General features: G+C 41.1%; 1 protein-coding gene and 1 long non-coding RNA gene across 3 annotated transcripts; one reads left to right on the top strand and one right to left on the bottom strand.

Moving 5' to 3' along the window:
- Positions 2,310-7,457, bottom strand: LOC8066554 (probable receptor-like protein kinase At2g42960). Of its 2 annotated transcripts, none has more exons than XM_002440323.2 (8): positions 7,028-7,457; positions 6,137-6,851; positions 5,910-6,014; positions 4,085-4,207; positions 3,826-3,996; positions 3,496-3,625; positions 3,060-3,269; positions 2,310-2,968 (listed from the first exon to the last, which is right to left on the bottom strand). In XM_002440323.2, the coding sequence occupies exons 2-8, from the start codon at positions 6,832-6,834 to the stop codon at positions 2,846-2,848; spliced, it is 1,560 nt and encodes a 519-aa protein (XP_002440368.1). In that variant the 5' UTR covers positions 6,835-6,851; positions 7,028-7,457; the 3' UTR covers positions 2,310-2,845. The 2 variants fall into 2 exon arrangements, with proteins under 2 accessions (XP_002440368.1, XP_021303502.1); XM_021447827.1 differs by having other exon boundaries at positions 7,078-7,457.
- LOC110430008 lies at positions 14,161-15,298 on the top strand. Its single transcript, XR_002447178.1, has 2 exons — positions 14,161-14,393; positions 14,978-15,298. It is a non-coding gene; the product is annotated as an uncharacterized LOC110430008 (long non-coding RNA).

Below are 19,818 nucleotides of genomic sequence, written 5' to 3'. Positions count from 1 at the left end.
CTTGCCTAGTTTTGTTGGAATAGTTTGTAGAACTCGTCATTTGGTGCGAGTGTTCGAGTATTCGTCATTTTCCTGAATAAATTTTTTTTGACATGCACTGAGATATTTAATGCCCTTCCACGCTATCTCAACTAAACATAGAGCCGGAGAATCATTGTAGGCATGGAGAAAAGAAATATCCAAGTAAGGGTGCCAGTCTAGAATAATTCATGGCTTTGACTTTACTATTCAATGTTTAACCATTCACCTACTCTGTGAATATCTATGCAAATGGCTAGGAATAAGTGACTTGTTTAGCATACTTTTTGATGTTCTTAAAGTACTTGCAACGGTAAATCCATTGATACTATGGCTCTGTTTGTATCACAGTCTAAAATTTAGCCAATCTCACCAAAAAAAAAAAAGATCATTAGCTCATTAGACCATACAAATACGCTAAAGTGGTCTAAAGTTTAGCTCTTAACTTTACCCAACTAAACTTTAGACCATGAGATCTAAGCATTAGCCTTTGTCGCTTTGATTAACTGAATATTTAAGTAAGTGTTGTTAGGCGAGAGATTAAATTGCTGAAGTCAAATATGTGTTGTAAAATATGAAGGGCCTTGTTTAGTTCACCCCAAAATCCAAAAACTTTTCAAAATTCCTCGTCACATCGAATCTTGCGGCATATGCATGAAGCACTAAATATAGACAAAAATAAAAACTAATTGCACAGTTTACCTGTAAATCGCGAGATAAATCTTTTAAGCTTAGTTATTCCATAATTAAACAATGTTTGTCAAATAAAAACGAAAGTGCTACCGTTCTAAAAACCAAAAAATTTTCGGAACTAAACAAGGCCAAGGAATGCAGGTAACAAAAGGTAGCGTTGTGAAATGGAGTATGTGTTTTAATTTTTTGTCAACCACTGTCATAAACTGCACTGATGTGGACCAATCTATTGTATAACGGTTGTCGACTTGCGGAAGCTATGCTGTTCCAAAGTCCATTTACGTGCGTCAGGTTCTTGACTCACACCATGCCGATGGTACCTGTGATTGTTCTCCTGGTTGTCCGGTCACTACTGTCTTGACAAGAACCGGTCTTATTTTGCCATGGAACTGTTTCGCCGTTTGGTTACGACTGTATTGAAAATGTAGCTTTGAACGACCTAATGACGAGGTGAAAAGATACTGAATGATGGAACACGAGGCAGTTGAGGTCGTGCATGCTGTTGCTGTACGGGGAGTAGGCATTGGCACATGGGTATTGATTAATTAATGGAACACGATGCAATGCAAGGGTGTTTGAATGGCACCGTGGGCGGGTTTCTCATCTCTACTGTCATAGCCATTTGAACTGGCACCATACAAATTAAGACGAACTGGTAGTCTCATATAAGATTTAAACAGGGCCTAATTGAGTAACTAAACCCCGTCACCAGGGTGGTGGTGTAAGTGTTGGCAGCAGCTTACAGTATTAGCTGATCAGATGGAGCAGCACCCCTAGCTGCCGAAAATGAGGCGCTGCAGCACTTCCTTTTATCGATCTGTGTTGTTTGCCTTGGCCGTCCTTGTTTTTGCTCAAAAGCCATGGAAAGTATTATTGGCTATTTTTTTTTTTGAGAGAAAAACATTGTTTATTTACTAAAATAAAATGACTTATAAAATAAGCGAATAGGACCGTGTTTGTTTGCCTGCGAGATCAGTGTACTCCCTCTATCTATAAATACACATATCGTTTCTCGAGAGTTAAACTTTTTAAAATTTAACTAAATAAATACAAAAAATATAGTAATATATACCATTAAGTTAAGCATGAAATATACTTTTATAATATACTTATTTGCAGATATAAATATTAGTATTATTTGATATGTTTTTAATCAAACTTAAAAAAATATGATTTTTTGAGAAATAAAACGTGGACGAATGAATAGGCAGGCAACCACAAATGTTTGAACCAATTCAAGGCGCGCAGATGGGACTGGGTTGTGCGAGCCTGCGAGGAGACGGGACAAGACGAGGAGACGGTGGATAGATGGCAGAATCGTGGATTGGTGGTACTTCATATGGGCCCCACCCAAGGGATCTCTAAACTTGGCCAGCCCGCCAGTAAAAGAATCAGGCCCAAGCCTACGCTACGCCGCAGGCCACGGAAAAGGCAGGCGCCCGTGGCGGACGCAACGCCGCGCCGCCGTGCGCCATTAGCGGCCGGATTGGAGTTCCGGTGACGTTCAGTAAGTGCAAAACCTGCTCTCATTTCTGCCAGTGTCAGCACGTGCACTAGAAGCCAGTAATTCATTCAGTCTGCTTCGATTTTTACAGAAATTTCACATAAATGAACAGCATAGATTCCATTGGAAATGAATACCGGATACGAAAAGGTTGACGCTTCAACCTTCAAGCCACTGATCACATCAGGAAAGAGCCGACTATCTTTTCTACTCGCCATGAATCCTAACCAAGAACCAGACAATAATAAAGTTTCTGTACAAGCTGCTAGACAAACAGAACACGAATAGGAACCACGACAAGTCTCAATCTCCCAGGGAATCGATCCAACTCTGCCCTCTACGCTGGCTACCACCAAGGAAAGGTAATACCTACAGTACAAAATGCAATGTCCATGTCCTTCCTATATCTCTAACAAGTACCAACCAATGCCCACCATCCAAAGCCAGTACCAACAACCATTACCACCATCCAAAGCCCCGCCAGTGTGAAAACCAGCGCGGATTCACAAATAGGTCAATCTTTCGAACGGCCCACTGAATGCATGAGCGAGCCAGCAAGAGACAACCCGGCGAACTGAACTGAAACCGAGTTCTTGAACCTGGTGATCTGCTGTGCTCTCTGACAGGGAGTTAGGGCTGGAACCTCGATGACGGTCCTAACTCTCTTCGATCACTGCTTATCTCAAACTCGCTTGAGCTTGCCTTGGACTCGCTGTCTGCGTTGTTGCTGTGGCCCCTCCGGCTCCGGCGGTCCTTCAGAGGATCACAACACAAGATTTAGAACTACTGCACAGGGAATTACAGAGTAGTTGTATTGACGGAACAAAGCTCAGGATGTACAAACCTCCCGTGATGGGACGTCTTCTGCCTCGAGCATCCGAACAACCTGACCCATAGTGGGCCTTTTCTCAGCATCTGGGTCCACACACCTCAGTGCCACTAGAAGTGCGCGCTTCAGAGCACGAATCGCTGGTTTCAACTCCATGTCGGGATCCACTACCTCCTCCGCTCTTCTAGTGCCAACCATCATTTTCAGCCACTCCACCAGATGAACCTGCACAGCCACCATGTTAGGCTTGTGGCTGATCAACATTCAGACCTGACACAGCTACAAGCATAAATTTAGAAGTACTATTGCCATAAGGGTTACTAGGCATAAACACCTGAAGCATATTGTCCCTCCTACCAGGTAGACCTGTTTTGCTTTGAAACAAATGGCAACTAGTATGGACTATGGACTTCTTGCTAAGCATATGCATGAGACAATAGCAGATGCTCACCTCATTAGCAGGCCGACCATAGTCAACTGGATCCCTCCCAGTCACTGCTTCCAGTAGTAGCACCCCAAAACTGTAGACATCGCTCTTCTCATTTAACAGACCAGTATTGGCATACTCAGGAGCCACATACCTGAAACAGTAGTGAAATAAAAAGATGAGTGGTTGTTTCCATACGGAGCTCTACAGAGCTAGTTCTTAAAAAATGGGAAGCAAAGCTCTCAATATGTAAACCCCCTACTGCATGTGAAGACCACAAGTTCCAGTTAGTGAAGAAAATTCATACTTCAGAAATGTTCCCATAAAGAAAAACATGCAAAAAAAAAACCATACCCAAATGTTCCCATAACTCGAGTTGTGATATGGCTCTTCCCAGCACCCAAGAGCTTGGCCAATCCAAAATCAGAAAGCTTGCCATTGAATTCTTCATCAATTAAAATATTGCTCGATTTGATATCACGGTGTACAACTTTTGGTTCTATGGCTTCATGTAAATAAGCAAGCCTGTATTTTGTTCAGTTACAGAAAACATCTTACATTAATAAACATATGCATATAAAAGATGCAAAATGATGAATGGGTCATTTCTTACGCCTTGGCAATTCCAAGAATGACTTTCATCCGGGCCTCCCAAGTAAGAACACCGTGCTGACGCATTGCACCATGAAGCCACTGTTCTAAGTTCCCATTATTCACATACTCATACACAAGCATCCTGGAATAACATGGTATGATTAGGAGAATGCTCAAATGGATTAAATAACCATATGATGTATGAAGCATATAGATTTAAATGGTATCCGTACACCACTTTAAATGTTCAACCAGGCTGAACCTAAATGGAGAAAGCAAAAAGGCTCTAATAGCATCACCTCACAAAATATCTAATTGCCAAGGTTTCATTGAATCAGTGGGCCAGCACTAAGCAGTGAGGTAGAAAGTTAAATGAGCATAACTCAGCTCTCTGCAATTCAGATATTTTTCTCTCTCGAACAGACAAACACACAGGAGAGCTGCATATCATTTCATTAAGAAAGAGATGACCCACTCCTAACGCACACAACCAAAACACCGATGAACTATCAGCTAGCAACCAAACCAAACTACCAAAAAAACAGGGATCAAATGGAAAAAGAAACACCATTGTGGTTTACAACAATTTTAAGATTACTAACATAAAACTTTATTTTCCTTTTCTCAAGAGGTGGGACATTCATATTCATTTATTCAGGCAAGTAAAAACAAAAATGCATATCTGGGGTGCCAAGTGACAATTTTCTTCAAAACATAGAAATCATTATGTCACAACTTCAGTTGTAAAAATCCTTGTAACATGTGGTAGCAGGTAGAAGTAGAACAGTGAACTTTTAAATGATCAATCTAAAATCTGGCAGTGAGGCACACATCTTAACTAGACACTGTTTATCTTTAGAAGATAACCTATTTATGTTGTTAATTGAAGTCCTGAGGACTTAATATCTCATTAAGCACAGTTATTGTTAGCTTTATATCAGACATCAACACAAAATTTGGCGAGCAAGAGCTTCTAGAGGTATAATATGACGATGTCTCATGGCTATTTGGCTCCTGATTAAGGACTGTTGACACCACACCTAGTTTTATGGATGTAGGGCCCGTTTGGTTCAGAGACTGGCTGGCAAGGAAGCTCCCTATGCCATCAATTTTGAGTGCCCTGCGGCTGGATCGACATGCCTGGGCAAGTGCCCCAGGCCACGCCACCAACCAAACAGGCCTGTGCCACATGGATAGACTACAAGGCTTGTGAATGCCAAAGACTATTGTATTCCTCCCGAAGCACCGCGAGCAACGATATATCTGAAGAATGGGACACAAAACATTTTGGGATTTCAGTCAACCATCATAAAACGCTTCCCGCCAGTAAAAGAATATAATTTGTTACCATGTTGTGTCAAACTATAACAGCTATCATACAAGTTTCACACAATAAATAAATGCACAAGCAGATATGTAAAGACAAAGAGCAACACAAATTGATGAATGATAGAGGTAAGTTTTAAGTACAGTTCGAAACTGTCCAAGTGATGGATCAATAACAGACATACACTTCTACTGGGTCCTAAAAAGGCTGGTCATACGCCATAACCTATTTAATATGGTATTGAACAAAAAGAAAACAGTCAAGCAAAATGAAATGAGGGCTTGTTGCAAGCTAGGAAAATCATAACAATGATTATTATCATCATCGGATAAAATTCTCAAGGCTGCAAGTGCAAGGTTACAGTTGAATGAATGCACCAAGCACACCTTCTCAAAGTGTGGTCAAGTGCTAGATTTTGTAAGCGTTGGAGCTTTAAGATTTTATCAAGTACATATATATGGTAGCAGAGACAACAGGTAGCAAACAGTTAGCGTATTTGATCGGGAATTAACTTCACCTGTGGATACCCTCGACGCAATATCCTAGAAGGCGGACCAGATTCTTATGCCTGACATGCCCAATTGCCTCAACTTCAACCCTGAACTCCTTTTCTGCCTGACCCCTACAGTGACATACCAAACACTATCAAAATGCTGAGACCATAAAAAGAAGGCAGACTAATATTTCAGGTTCTATACGAAAGTCATCTTTGAGGTAAAACAAACAATCATCATAGCTTCTTACATGTTATTAAGAAGCTTTTTAATTGCAACATCAGTCCCATTAATGAGTCGACCCCGGTAAACAATGCCATATCCACCTTCCCCAATGACATTCTCCTTAGAGAACCGACTCGTCGCATGCTCCAAATCCCTGAGAGTAAACCAATGGCCCCATCCTAGGTGCGAAAACTCGGGGAGACCAACCAACGGAGACGCGGAGACAGTTGGATACTGAGAGTACTGCCTCCTAGCGATAGCATTGCCCGAGTTGCCTTCATCACCAGAATATGAGCTTGCAGCCTTCTCGCACTGGTACGCCGAGCTGCACTGGCTCAGATTATCAGCGTCACTCGACTTGCTCCTGACCAGGTGCCCCAGCATTTTCCCAGAATCCTTCTTCTCGCAGTGCTTCTCCTGCACCGCCACCGCCAGTGTGCGGCTCTCGTGCACATGGAAGCTCTGGACAGCAGCGTGCTCACGCACCTCGTCCACCGCAATCTCCTTGGAGACGTCCGGAATCTGGGACACCGGGATGGTATTGGTACTGTCGAAGGACGACTTGCTGGGCTTCCTCCGGTATATGGACCAGAAGCACATGAAGCCTAGGATGAACAGGATCGCCACCCAGATGCAGATACCAATCACAATCCATAGCCTCAGGCCGAACGGCGGTGTCCTGGAAGATAGCTCCGTCCGCAGGATTTCGCCAGTCGTCGACATCGCTGCTCCTCAGCAACCTACGCAGAAGAAGCGTCGCGTGGGTAACGTCATCAGAGTAAGACAGAGAACCAGAGACGGGGCAAGAATTCCCAAAACAAAAAAAATCCAAGCTTTCGCGGGTATGATACGATACACGCATATACTACTGATATAACCGGATGAGTGGATCGGATCCGAACAGAAATTAGCTTACATTAGGGTTTGGGGTGCGGCATGAAGGGGAGGAGGAGGTGGCGGGCGTACGTGGTGGGTGCTTGTCGTCGCCGGCGAAGGGCCGGGCCACCCGACGACGCAAGTCTTGGCGAAGGGCGCGCGGCCGCTCCTTCCGACTCCTCTTCCTCCAGCTGGAGGTCTTGGGTCCTCAATCCCTCGGCGGCGTCACGTCAGTGCGGGACGGAGCGGGAGGAGGTGGCCATGGGAGGCCGGGCGGGCGGGCGGCTCTCCGCTCCGGGGGAGAGGGAAGGCAATGCTTGCTTGCTGGGTAATGGATGGATGGATGGATGGACTGGGGAGGTGGAGAAATGGGCCGACAGTACAAGGGAAGCAAGCAAGCACACAATAAAGTTTGCTCACTACACTACACTACACTACACTGATGACTGATGATGATGAGTACTCCAGAGAGAGAGAGACGAGGAAAGATGGGGAAAAAATGGCGTGAGGAAACGGAACAAAAACAGCTGTAAAAAGACACGGGGGACTGCTCTTGATGGCCGGACGGCTGTCTGCTAGAGCCACCCGCACGGTTGGGTGACCTACGGAAGTACTTGGTCACCGATACTATCTTTCTTCTTGTTTTTTTTTATTTTTTAATAAGGGCATATGTAACGTCCTAATTATTAAAAAAGTATTACTATCATGCTTGATGGTATATATGCTCTATCTTCATTTTCAGATCTTCTCGGCTCATATCGATTTACTCATCACTATATGGTCTTCTTTCTCCTTGTTTCTCTTTCTACGTCGGGCGTAGGCTGGCGATATCACCTCTTGTCGAGAGCACCATAACAAGGATTGTTCGTGTGGAGGAAGCACAATATATATGTAGACACACGTGATTACGTGCTAGTCAGATGTTGAAGTCGGCTACGGTTGTTGATATGGTCATATCCAGTTTGATCACATATACATAAACGACAAAAAATAATGGAGAGATATCTTAGAGATTTTTCTAGAATTGTATCGATAGGTACACGATCCGTAAGTGGTTGATCTACCTTGCTTGTCTCTTTTCATTCAATAACTATGCCAAAAGGTTAAAATGCACAGAGTAAAAGAAGCAATGCATGAAAAGGAAACAAAATGTGATTCAGTGTAGTTGGGGAAGAACCATCCACACTACCACGTGAGGCGGGGGGAGTTTTCTTAATCTACACATCCAAAGCTAGTCAATGATACGTATGGTGCGATCTTATATGTAATAATACTTTGTTTGCTTCGAATTGTCATAGACAGTAGACACACCATTGCATCGGTTCCAGATCCAGGCGTCCAAAATCAGACACATGGGAACGCTTCTAACGCCTCTGAGGATAAAAGCAAATATGCCCTGATTGATATAGGCTAATGATAATTATTAAAAGTTGCACCTCAAATGGTGTCTACATGTATGGAATTAACTCAAAGTCGCACATCCTGTGTGTGTGAGTAAAACAATGGAGTTCAGTTTTCCGCGGTCTTGGTGCGCGGAGCATAATTCCTATTGCGGGGACACTGAGAGGTGTAGGCGTGGGACACAGGCTACAGGGAAAAGGCTTGGGCATCACACTGCTACGTACACAGCTCACGCGCACACACCTTCCAACGCAAGGCATCATCCGTGTGGGGGTGCGCCGCATCGCATCGGCATGCATGGCATGGGAATGGGACGGCAACGGCACGGCAGCCGTGGCCCACAGATCATGGAGACAGCGCGGTCCCTTGTGTTGGGTAGCGGTGTGCACGCAACGCAAAGGCTTTTTTTTAAATTCTTCGTCATATCAAATCTTTAAATGCATATATAGAATATTAAATATGGACGAAAATAAAAACCAATTATACAATTTGATCGAAATTTACGAAACAAATCTTTTGAGTCTAGTTAGTCTGTGGCTGGATAATAATTACCAATTGCTACGGTGTCACTAAATTTTTTCTTTCTCGAACTAAACACGGCCCACGGACAACCAAGCTAGGATTTCAGTGCGGCCTTATGTTCTTTTTTTTTACCATTTTTACCCTGGACCCGACGCGCTGGCCCACGTGCCTCATGGTGAAAATGAGGAAGGAACGGCAAGGCCCAACGGCTAGCTTGGCTGACGTGGGTTGGGCTCAGTAGTCAGACTCAGACGATGGGCGCGGCCCGGTCCCCCGTCCCGTTGCGTCTGGTCCCGAAACTGCGTATTACTAGGAACGAACGGAGGATGACATCCAGGTCCCACGTACGACCTCATCCTTGGCATCTTTGGGTTCCTTTGGAATTTATGTACAGGCCAGCTCACATCGTGAGAAGTCAACAAGTGTCCTCTTTCCAAGTATTAAATATAGATTATTTATAAAAGTAAAACATGACTAGAGAGTAATTTGTGAGACGATTTTTTTAAATCTAATTAGTAAATAATTAGATACTAATTGTCAAATAAAACAAAAATGCTACAGTTCATGTTAAACCTTAAAAACCCAACTAAACACCCCTAAGCCAATAGGGGGGGGGTGTTTCACATGACATGATGACACTTAACGAACACAACAGCAAGCCACGTTGCAGTGCTACACCCTTCTTTGCAGATGTATTACTAAGGCCTTGTTTACTTCCACCCAAAATCCTAAAAATTTTCAAAATTTCCCTCACATCGAATCTTTAAGCATATACATGGAGTATTAAATGTAGACGAAAATAAAAACTAATTGCACAGTTTGGTCGAAATTTACGAGACGAATTTTTGAGCCTAGTTTAGCCATGATCTGACAATAATTACCACAAACAAACGAAAGTACTAAGGTGTCACGAAATCTTTTTGTCCACGAACTAAACACGGCCTAATTTGTGACGATTCTTAGGCCCTATTTGGATCCAAATAGCTAATAGTAATCTGTCGATAATTAGCTCATTTATTTATCTAAAATGGGTGCCACTAATAGTTTAGCTAATTGTTAGTTAATATTAAATAAACAACTATCTCACTATTTAGATCAAACCAGGTAATAGGTAGCTAGATGATAACCTATAGCTAATATTACAAAGCATTAATATTTATGCCACAAATACTCGTTAGTTAGGCCTTGTTTAGTTCTCTCTCTCTCTCTCTCTCTCTCTCTATATATATATATATATATATATATATATATATATATATATATATATATATATATATATATATATATATATATAGTAGCATTTTTGTTTATATTTGATAAATATTGTCCAAACATAGATTAATTAGGATCAAAAAATTTGTCTCATAAATTACAGATAAAATGTGCAATTAGCTATTTTTATCTATATATTTAATGTTCTATATATATACCGTAAGATTTGATGTGACAGAAAATCTAAAAAATTTGAAATTTTTTTTGGAAACTAAACAAGGCTGCCTATAGCCAATATGATCCCTTATTTTATGCCATCGAATTAGTGTTACTAGATACATTATGATTTTTTTTCATGACCTGCTTATTTTGGTGTCATAAATAGTGTGTTATATATTCTTCACTATAAATTAAAGTTGGTTTAACCCAAGATAGTTCGGCTTAGGATAATTTGGGATAGAGGGGGTATGTTTGGTTTTCTTTCTTGTCTATAACGGCATCATGATTATTTATAAAAAAGAAAATTAAGTGTCTATATGGGACGATGCGAATCAATTGTACGTATTGTATTGTGTTGGATTTAGTGGGCTCGTTGGGCCGGCGCTAATCACTTTGCTCAACTTCACGTGGCTTCTGCTAACCTTTTCGCTTCAAATTCATCTAGACTATTTTGTTAGTACTATTTTTTTTTCTCTCAAGATTGTGTTTATAACTCTCGTCTGAAATCACGTCCACTTTCTCTCATATATTTGTTTTTGGTTTATACCGTTCATTCTACTGTCAAATTTATTTGGGCAATTCAAGGCCGGGGAAAAAACAGTTTTATTTGATGAGCAAGCAGCTAATATAATGACCAAGTCTCTTTTAAAAAAGTATTATAGTTTGTTAGTTTGGTCATAAGTTAAGCTCGTCTAATTTAATTTAAGTTTATTGAGAAATACTATGACATCCATGACATCAAATTAGAGCATTTAATTATCTGACCTGCTAGAAGATGTCAATATTTTTTTTTCTCAGAATTTGGTCAAATTTAGATAAATTCGTTATGACAATGCAAGGTAAAGTGATATTTATAGTCACAAAAACAAACTAGTTCCATTATTACTAGCTAGTCATGCATCTTCCATTTGCTGGGAGACCTCCAACTAAGCAGCTGGCTAGTAGTGTGCCTTACCTTAGGTGCCAAGTCTTACTTGACACTTGATTTGACACCCCTGACCTGATTTGTGCGTCCATCGATTTTGATGGAACGTGCTTTATTTATATCGTGGAGGCATTAGTGCATTCCTAATAAAGACTAAAGTGCTGATGATGTGCCGTACGAGCACAATCTGTGTATGTATGTATGTATGTATGTATGTATGGTGTCGTGCGAGAGAGGTGATCCATAGCTTGCCATTGCCGACACATCATCATGACTTAAATAAATAAATAGACAATATATATGTCAACCGGCAGGTCCAGGGATTATGACTAGCAACTAGTCATCCAAGCATGCATGTCCTAAGTTGTAAGTCATTTTTTTTACCTTTGTGTTTAGTCAAACTTTTCTAATTGTAACCAGATTTATAAATAATAAGTTAACACCAACAATATCAAACAAGTAAACTATTAGAATGTAATATATCTAATGAATCCAATTTCATGTTATATATGTTTGTGCATTTTTTTTTATAAGTTAGATCAAATCTAGAGAAGTTTACCTAACTAAAGACAAACTAAAATGCATGACTTACAATTTTTTGACGAATAAATGACTTATAATCTAGAATGAATAAATTAGTTTTATGTGAAACACGTATAGTGTGGCAATGGTAGGTCAGGTGCTGTAGAGGAAGTATAGTGTCTGGTTCGATACATACACATATATGGGCATCAGCCAGCTAGCACATAGATGGTGTGATCCATTAATTTGCACTGGTATGTACCTGGAAGCTGTGCATATCGACAGTATCCAACTTAAAATAGTTTGATTTATAAGACACTTATAGAAGTCAATTTACATTGTACGGAGTAGTATCCTGGTTGCTTAAAATTAAAAGGGGCCGGCGGGCCGTACGTGCGTGCCACGTGTCGGTATCCGGCAGGCGGCACGAGGACGTCGGTAGCGACGACGGAGAGGCAAGGTGGTCAATAACGTACTGGGCGGGGTCATCATGCATCACCTTTGTTTGGGCTGTGGCTGCAATACATGCGCGCATTTGACATTTCTTCATTTCATGGCCGGCCGACGACCACCACCATGCATGCATGCATATGAAAGCTTGCATGGCGGCCGGGTCTCACACCGGATCGGAGCTGCGTGCATGCCGGCCGGAACGAGTAGCTTTTGTTTCGCTGCTCTAGTAGCCGCCCAGCAGCGCTGGCATGGCAAGGTGGTCGCACATCATTCATTCAACTCACATTGACTTTTGACTCCAAAAAGAAGGACATCGTTTTAATCAAAAAAAAAATGTTTTCTACAATAAACCCAGCAATGACGATCATACGCTACATTAAGAAATAGTCCAAAATTTAGAAAAGGTTTCGGCAAGAGCTCTGTCGTACGTGCTTGCATTATATAATAGAGAAGAGAAGGAAGTAAAATGAATGCCATGTATAGTTTTTTTTCTTCTCTTCTTTTGAGTGGATGCCATGTTGTATGATGAACCACTGCAAGAAACGGGCAGTCCGGCCCATGTAGAGTGTGTCGCCGCTCCGATCGATACAGACGTACGTAGATGGTATTCGGCCCAACATACCAGTAGTAGTGGTTGCGGAAGACGAGCACCGTGGGCCGTGGCGTAGAGTAGCCGCTGGCGCCTGGCGGTGCGCCCAGTGCCCGTTTCATGGGCCGCGTGTGTGTAGTAGTTGGGCTCGTGTCCTTAGGCCCCAACTACCATGCGACTCTTAACGGGCCGTTTGCGAGCTTTAACCGTGAATTCTAGCATATAAACCATAATAAATAGATAGAATCTATTGCTCAAAAAAAAAAACTAGCATAAATAGATATACAAGTTACCCTCTCTGTCTCAAAAAAAAAAAGATAGATACAACTGACAAGGTTGTAGGATTGTATGGGTTTTGAAATTATTTCTTAAAAAATTGGAATCAAAATTGGGACCAAACCCAACAATGTATGGTGCTAATAATAGCACCACAATTCCATGGTAGGATACTTGTGTCATCCTAGAAACCGACGTCAAGCGAGATTATTTTATTTATGCACTCGAGAAAAAGATAATTCAAGGGGGAAAAAACAAATACCGTAAAACTGGGGTCATCTGCATGTACGTTGATAGCGTGTTTTGGGAGGAGCAAAAAAAAGCTGGGCTACTCCTAGGTGATGCAAATAATGATCCAACTGCATCTGGTCCTGCACCATCGACAAACACGATGTCAGCTACTAAGAGAAAAATCAATAATAGAGCTAAGTACTTGGCTATAAGTCAAATGATTAGAGCTAAGTTATACAATAAGTTGTCTCTTACTTGTCTCTAAAATATCTTCTCTTTCCAATTCATTCTTACAACACTTACTATTTAGGCCCACCACTACCTATGCATCTGTGCCCAGCTTGGTGTTTACATAAGAGCCAAGCTATCATCTCTCTCCTCTCTTCTCTCCTCCACATCAGCATTAGCTTGACTATAAGTCCATTATTGTACCTGCGCGCCCTAATAACACTCTTAGTAGTTAGGTCTCGAAAGCTAGAGAGCTAAGTAGCGAGGTGTTTTCAACAGTATGAGCCATGTCATTGTGGCCATAAATTATCTCGTTTTCTGAGCAAGATAGGTGTTAAGATAAGATATAGTCTCCTAGAGCATCTCTAGCAGTACTACCTAAATCAGGATACCTAAATGTTTGTTTAAGTAGCCATCTATTTTTATATTATCCAAATTTTGCTTCCAACTCCAGCAATACTACCTAAAACTAGGTTCCCATTTTCATCCTTACGGAGAATGACATGTGGGTCCCGTTTGTCATCCTCACTTTGCTTCTTCTCCCCACGGATGGGAGCTAGAGGTGCGTTGGGGCAGCAAACCTCGCCGTGCCAGGGGTAGGTAGGTCGCGTCGCCTTGGGGGTAGCTCATCGCACCGGGGCTGCAGGCTGCGCCACGCCATGCCGGAAACCGCTCGCCGCGCGGGGCCTAGCTTTGTCCCTGCTGAGCAAGAGTGTGTGGTTGCCAAATGGGTAAATCTTGTTTAGCATGGCTCTAAATAGTTCTAGACCCTTGCTACAATGTGCGGATGATGAGCCAGCAGAGTCTTCTATTTTATTTAAGAAAAAGGTATGATTTCAGTTTGGCTGTTAAATGGATAATTGGTTGTTAGTTGCTCCTAGTACTGGGTAGACCATAGTCTTTGTTCAGGTTTCTCTAGCTTGCTTTTCCTAAAATATTGTCTGGGTGATGTGTTTCCGTTACTTCTTTAATGGAAATGGGGATCACCCTCCGTTCGAAAAAAATCTAAGAAAAAGGTATAAAAACAAAGCAAAATATGTTTTGTTTGTTTAAGTTTATCTATTGAATCTTCAGTAGTATTTTTCTTTTATAATAAATTAGCAAACAGTAATGACTTATCAGCCAAGCGAACAGAACTAAACGTTGCGTGCCATATATACTGCCATGCCACTCACGGCACTGCAAGCAAGCATACGCATACGTATAGCTAGATAGGAGCGGCAGGTTGTACAAGAGCACAAAATTCATATCAGTACTGGCTCAGCATGCAGAGGACGTGCATGAACAGTGCTTTCCCATGACCCGCACCAAAATTAAACTAGGGCCAGATCCATGTACAGTTAAAACATAAGTGTATAGTGGACCACTGGTACCTTGTGTCACTGTTAATAACTTACTACACATGCATCTAGCTTAGCATGCAGTAACAGGCCAGCTAAAGGATGGATCTCTCCGATCCAATCCATGCATGGATGGACAAGGTCACGAGATAATGGAAGGCTCAACAGGAGTGTGTACTACTGCTACATGGGCTAATAGATACTTCTACAATCGCCGGCGCAGTTATAGTTGTTATAAGCATCGTGTAAATCGAGCTCTTGTACTGTGTAGGGGTGGCGTGGTGTTCACTTAATTGGGAAACCGTGCAAAAATTGGCGCTCCTTGCGCCTTAAAACTTTGTAATTGCTCTCCTCTCATTATCAATGAAAGCTGGTAATGGAACTTTCAAAAAAGGGTACATGCATATATACTCTATTAATTTGAGTAGTAGTTATATATAATGTCATACAATCAGCTAGCTAGAGCATATATGCAAGCCTTTGTGTTTCCTATTTCTCATGCATACACAACTAACTGCAGCGCAGGCATCTCCCTCACCAATATACTTCTTAATTAATTTGTGTAATCATCAGAGGTTTAATTGGTCCCCACAAGTAATGCATATACTCCACTGTGGGTCTGTGGCTAATAATAAGTAAGTTTCTCCAACACCGATGCAAGTTTTATTTGTGTGTGATATATAATATGATATAAGCTAAGATAAAATATCTTCTGATGATAGTAGTGTTCATCAGATCATTCAGACATGCAGTTATGGTAACACTAGAATGGTACCAGCAGCAGCAAGCACAGGCATGAATATGATGCAGAGCAGCATGCATCTCATGTCAAGCATGACGAGCAGCAGTGGTAGTTCATGATCGATGAAGCAGTCAGTGCCCGGGTAGATGGTTCAACTTGGAGTGGACCATGAATACTACAGACATAGAGATCGATCGATCGATAATCGACGGTGCAGGACTTGGAGTACATTGGTATTATTGTGCCAAAGGAAAGGAAGGGGACCAACATACATATATGTATATAAAGCACACGACACAAGATCTGAGAGCAAACTGTGGTGGTACTGCTGTTGCAAGATTAAAAAAAAAAGGTGAAAAAAATTTCAACTCACTTTACTTATCACTTTTGCCTTTTTTGCAGGCTGCAAACTGCAGCTCTCTGTAGCTCTTTATCTGCTAGTTTCAGTTCAGACTGCATCTAGGATGCCTAGTATACATGTATCTTTAAAAGCCTGCAAATTAGATCGCCACAGAGCTGAGACCCACAGTGTGCCTGATGTCTTACTATTAACAGGCAAGCAAATGCAATTTTATTAGGTCAATTGTTCTAATTAATTAATTAATGACTGTGTCTGTGTGTGATATGTACGATGGACTTTTTTTTTCTTTTAGATGATGATGATGGAACAAACAAACTCGTATATTCTTCTACCCTACATCCACGATGTATATGGCTCTTCATTACTCCAGGCCCTCGTTCCAGAAGAACGGGGAGTGCCGTGGTGGTGTTTGAATCAGATATATAGCTGCTCGATCGACCGTCTCTCTGATGCAAATTAATTAAAGGCCGGTAATGGACCGGCGGGAGCCGCGCGTTTCATAGTGGACGAGGTGAGGCAGGCCGGAAGTCTTTTATCTGAGGCCTTGTTTAGTTCCACTTAAAAACCCAAAATTTTTAAAGATTCTTCGTCACATCGAATCTTTAAACGCATGCATGGAGTATTAAATATGGATGAAAATAAAAACTAATTGCACAGTTTGATCAGAATTTACGAGACGAATCTTTTAAGTCTAGTTAGTCCATGGTTAGACAATAATTATCACAAACAAACGAAAATGCTACAGTATCGTAAAATTTTTTCTTTCAGGAACTAAACACGGTATCCATAGAAAAACATAGGGTAATTAATGGTGGTACCCATGATCGAGCTCGTATAATTGGCTCTTGGATCATCTAAAAATGTTGGCTCTTTTAGATCGAATCACTCCGCCGTTTGGCGCCATGTAATGCTAGTTTGTACATCAAGCAAATTATTATTGCTCAGAAATAGTATAAACACTCACTGAGCAATAATAAAGCCTCTCTTTTCCTTGGAAACCACCCATACAAGTGAGGGTCCCGTACAGGGCTCTCGCGAGACAACAGGTCATAGGATTCACTTTAAGAACTGCCGGCACATGTATTTCGTATAAGAAATCCCATGATATTCTTCTAGTTGGTTCTTGTTGGATTTTTATTCTAAAAAAACTATTTTCTATGAAGATTTTTAATTTCGAAAGAGTGATTTTTTGGAGCAGGTCACTTTATCACCACTCATGCCAAGGATGGCAGGCCCAACAGGAGTGTTGCAGGGGTCTCAATCCATGGATGGACAAGGATGGCAGGCTCAACAGGAGTGTACTACATCCGTTTCAAAATAAGTGTAGATCTCACGTTTTGACGAGTCAAATATTTATAATAGTAAATAAATATTATTAGATTAATCATGTTGTGTATTTTTTAAATAGTGAACCAATTTAGAGGTGCAAACGCTAATACTCTCTCCGTCCCAAATTATAAGTTATTCTAAGAATCTTAGAGAGTCAAAGTTTTTCAAGTTTGACCAAATTTATATAGCAAAATAAAACTTTTGGTACCAACCAAGTATCATTAGATTATTTGTTAGGCCTTGTTTAGTTCACCTCAAAAACCAAAAAGTTTTCAAGATTCTCCATCACATCGAATCTTGCGGCACATGCGTGAAGCATTAAACATAGACAAAAATAAAAACTAATTACACAGTTTGTCTTTAAATCGCGAGACGAATCTTTTGACTCTAGTTAGTCTATAATTAGATAATATTTGCCACAAACAAACGAAAGTGCTACAGTAGCGAAATCCAAAAAAATTCACATCCAAACAAGGCCTTAGTTATATTTTCATAGTGTACCTATTTTATGACATAAATCTTTATATTTCTCTCTATATTTTTTGTCAATCTTGAAAATGCTTTGACTCTTCAAGATTCTTGGAATGACTTATAATTTGGAACGGAGGGAGTATTGTTTTGATATTTTCTATCTCAAACTTTAGGGCCTGTTTGGAACGAAGGAATACAAAACAGAGGAATAGGGGAAAACACAGGAATAGGAAAGGAATACATGTGTATAACAGAGGAAAGAAAAATATAGGAATTCTAGAGGATTTGGTGTTTGGAACAAAGGAATATAAACAACATAGAAATGAGTACTTGGCTGTGTATCTCCATAAAAGCCAAGAACAGAAAGTGAGTATTAGTGTGCATGAGCCTTGGACTTCGTGAAGGAATTGAAACCAAGAGCTAGAAGTGGATTCTTTCTTTCCTTCAAAATGTACCTGCGCAGGAATTTTTCCTTTGGAAAGGAACTTGTGAATCCTTCATTCCAAACACTGCTACAGTGTTTTAAACTATAGGAATCTGGTTCCTTTAGAATTACTTTGAAAATCCTGTAAACCAAACATGCCCTTAGATTGGCTAAAGTAGGAAATGCTACATGAGTTTGCAGGAGACACACTGGCACACGCTATAGTCCATGGCCCCATCACCCTTCACATCATCAAAGCATCTGCCATCGGTCATACTTCTGCTCCCTGTGTTTCTAATTATCCTGACCATTTTAAAAGAATGAGCGTCTCATTTTTTAAAAGTCTATAAAAAAATACTATCAGCATTTATACTCTCAAAGAATAAACATCTACTAGCTATCTAGGAGTATCAATAGTCATGGATGATTATATACAACCTGTCCTGAAATATAATTCCATTGTGTTTAAAAAATAGTGGCATTCATCATATATGGAAAAAAGCAACGTTAGGTAGGGAGCAGAAATTGCCACAGAAGAAAAAGAAAACAGAAAAAAAAAAAGAAACGATGTTGTTTTCAGAGTGGACGGGAAAGGTGGGCCCAGGGTATATGGTGGGCCCATAACAGTACGCTTTTGAGAAGTACTAGGGCCAGACTCGAGACAGCGATTGGCTGCACGCTTTGGTGTGGGTCCCGCGACGACGCGGCAGCGAAAACGATGGTTGGTGACGCGTGAAAGTTTGGGCTGATGGGCCCCGCCTGCAATGGGCTCATTGGGGGCAGTACGAAGTTGTTGCCCACATCACAGGCACCGCAGGCCCACCACCACGCTATCATCATCATCTTTTTTTTTTCCCCCTTCTCTTCCCTTTCCTGCTGAAACGGTTTTTTCTTTCCCCGTTCGTCCTTCTCGTGCCGTTTCATTGAAGAACCCACTGTTTTCTTCCTCACTAGAAACTCAAAAAAGCACTCTGTATGAGCACTACTCATTGTGTATCAGGATGACATCTTAGAATCCGTCACTGTCCCTGAGCTTGTTAAATAAATTGACGTCTACCTATGATATATAACCGTCCGTCATAAGGTCTTGGCAATAGCCACATCACGTCATTCTCTTTTGAAAAATAAAAAAGAAAACCACCTAACACATATACCGATGACCCTAATAAACATGACACGACAACTGCATCTGCTAACTCACGTGTGCCAACAGTCTACAGCTAGCAGAGCATCTTGTCGTACGTGATTGCTGTCCGAGCTAGCCCACATAATTAAGTTGGGCGGTGTTGCAGGTAGCCATCCTGTGGGCGACCGTAGGATCAATGATGACATCGTGTATGACTAAAATCCAGAACTCTAGTCCTTTTGCTTATCATGCATTATAGTTGTACCTTGATATCTAGAAATTCATTTCTTCTAGATGCTATACCTTATAGTATTTTTAAAATAGATGGTGTGTTTTTTTAAAAAAAGCCCAAATAAAATCTTGGCTTGGTCAGTTGATCACTCATCAAATGGAAGGATCCATATTTAGCTAGTCCTATGTTGAAACCATGTCCTAGTTTTTACCTTTTGTGGGTTGAGAG

This window comes from Sorghum bicolor, chromosome 9, assembly GCF_000003195.3.
Source record: "Sorghum bicolor cultivar BTx623 chromosome 9, Sorghum_bicolor_NCBIv3, whole genome shotgun sequence".
Taxonomy (NCBI): domain Eukaryota; kingdom Viridiplantae; phylum Streptophyta; class Magnoliopsida; order Poales; family Poaceae; genus Sorghum; species Sorghum bicolor.
This window is presented reverse-complemented; position numbering and strand designations above follow the sequence as displayed.

Coding starts and splice junctions, on each gene's coding strand:
- LOC8066554 (XM_002440323.2), bottom strand. CDS start 6,834: ATGTCGACGACTGGCGAAATCCTGCGGACGGAGCTATCTTCCAGGACA. Junction 3,997..4,084: donor ATTCTTGGAATTGCCAAGGC/GTAAGAAATGAC, acceptor AACAAAATACAG/GCTTGCTTATTTACATGAAG. Junction 2,969..3,059: donor AAGACGTCCCATCACGGGAG/GTTTGTACATCC, acceptor GATCCTCTGAAG/GACCGCCGGAGCCGGAGGGG.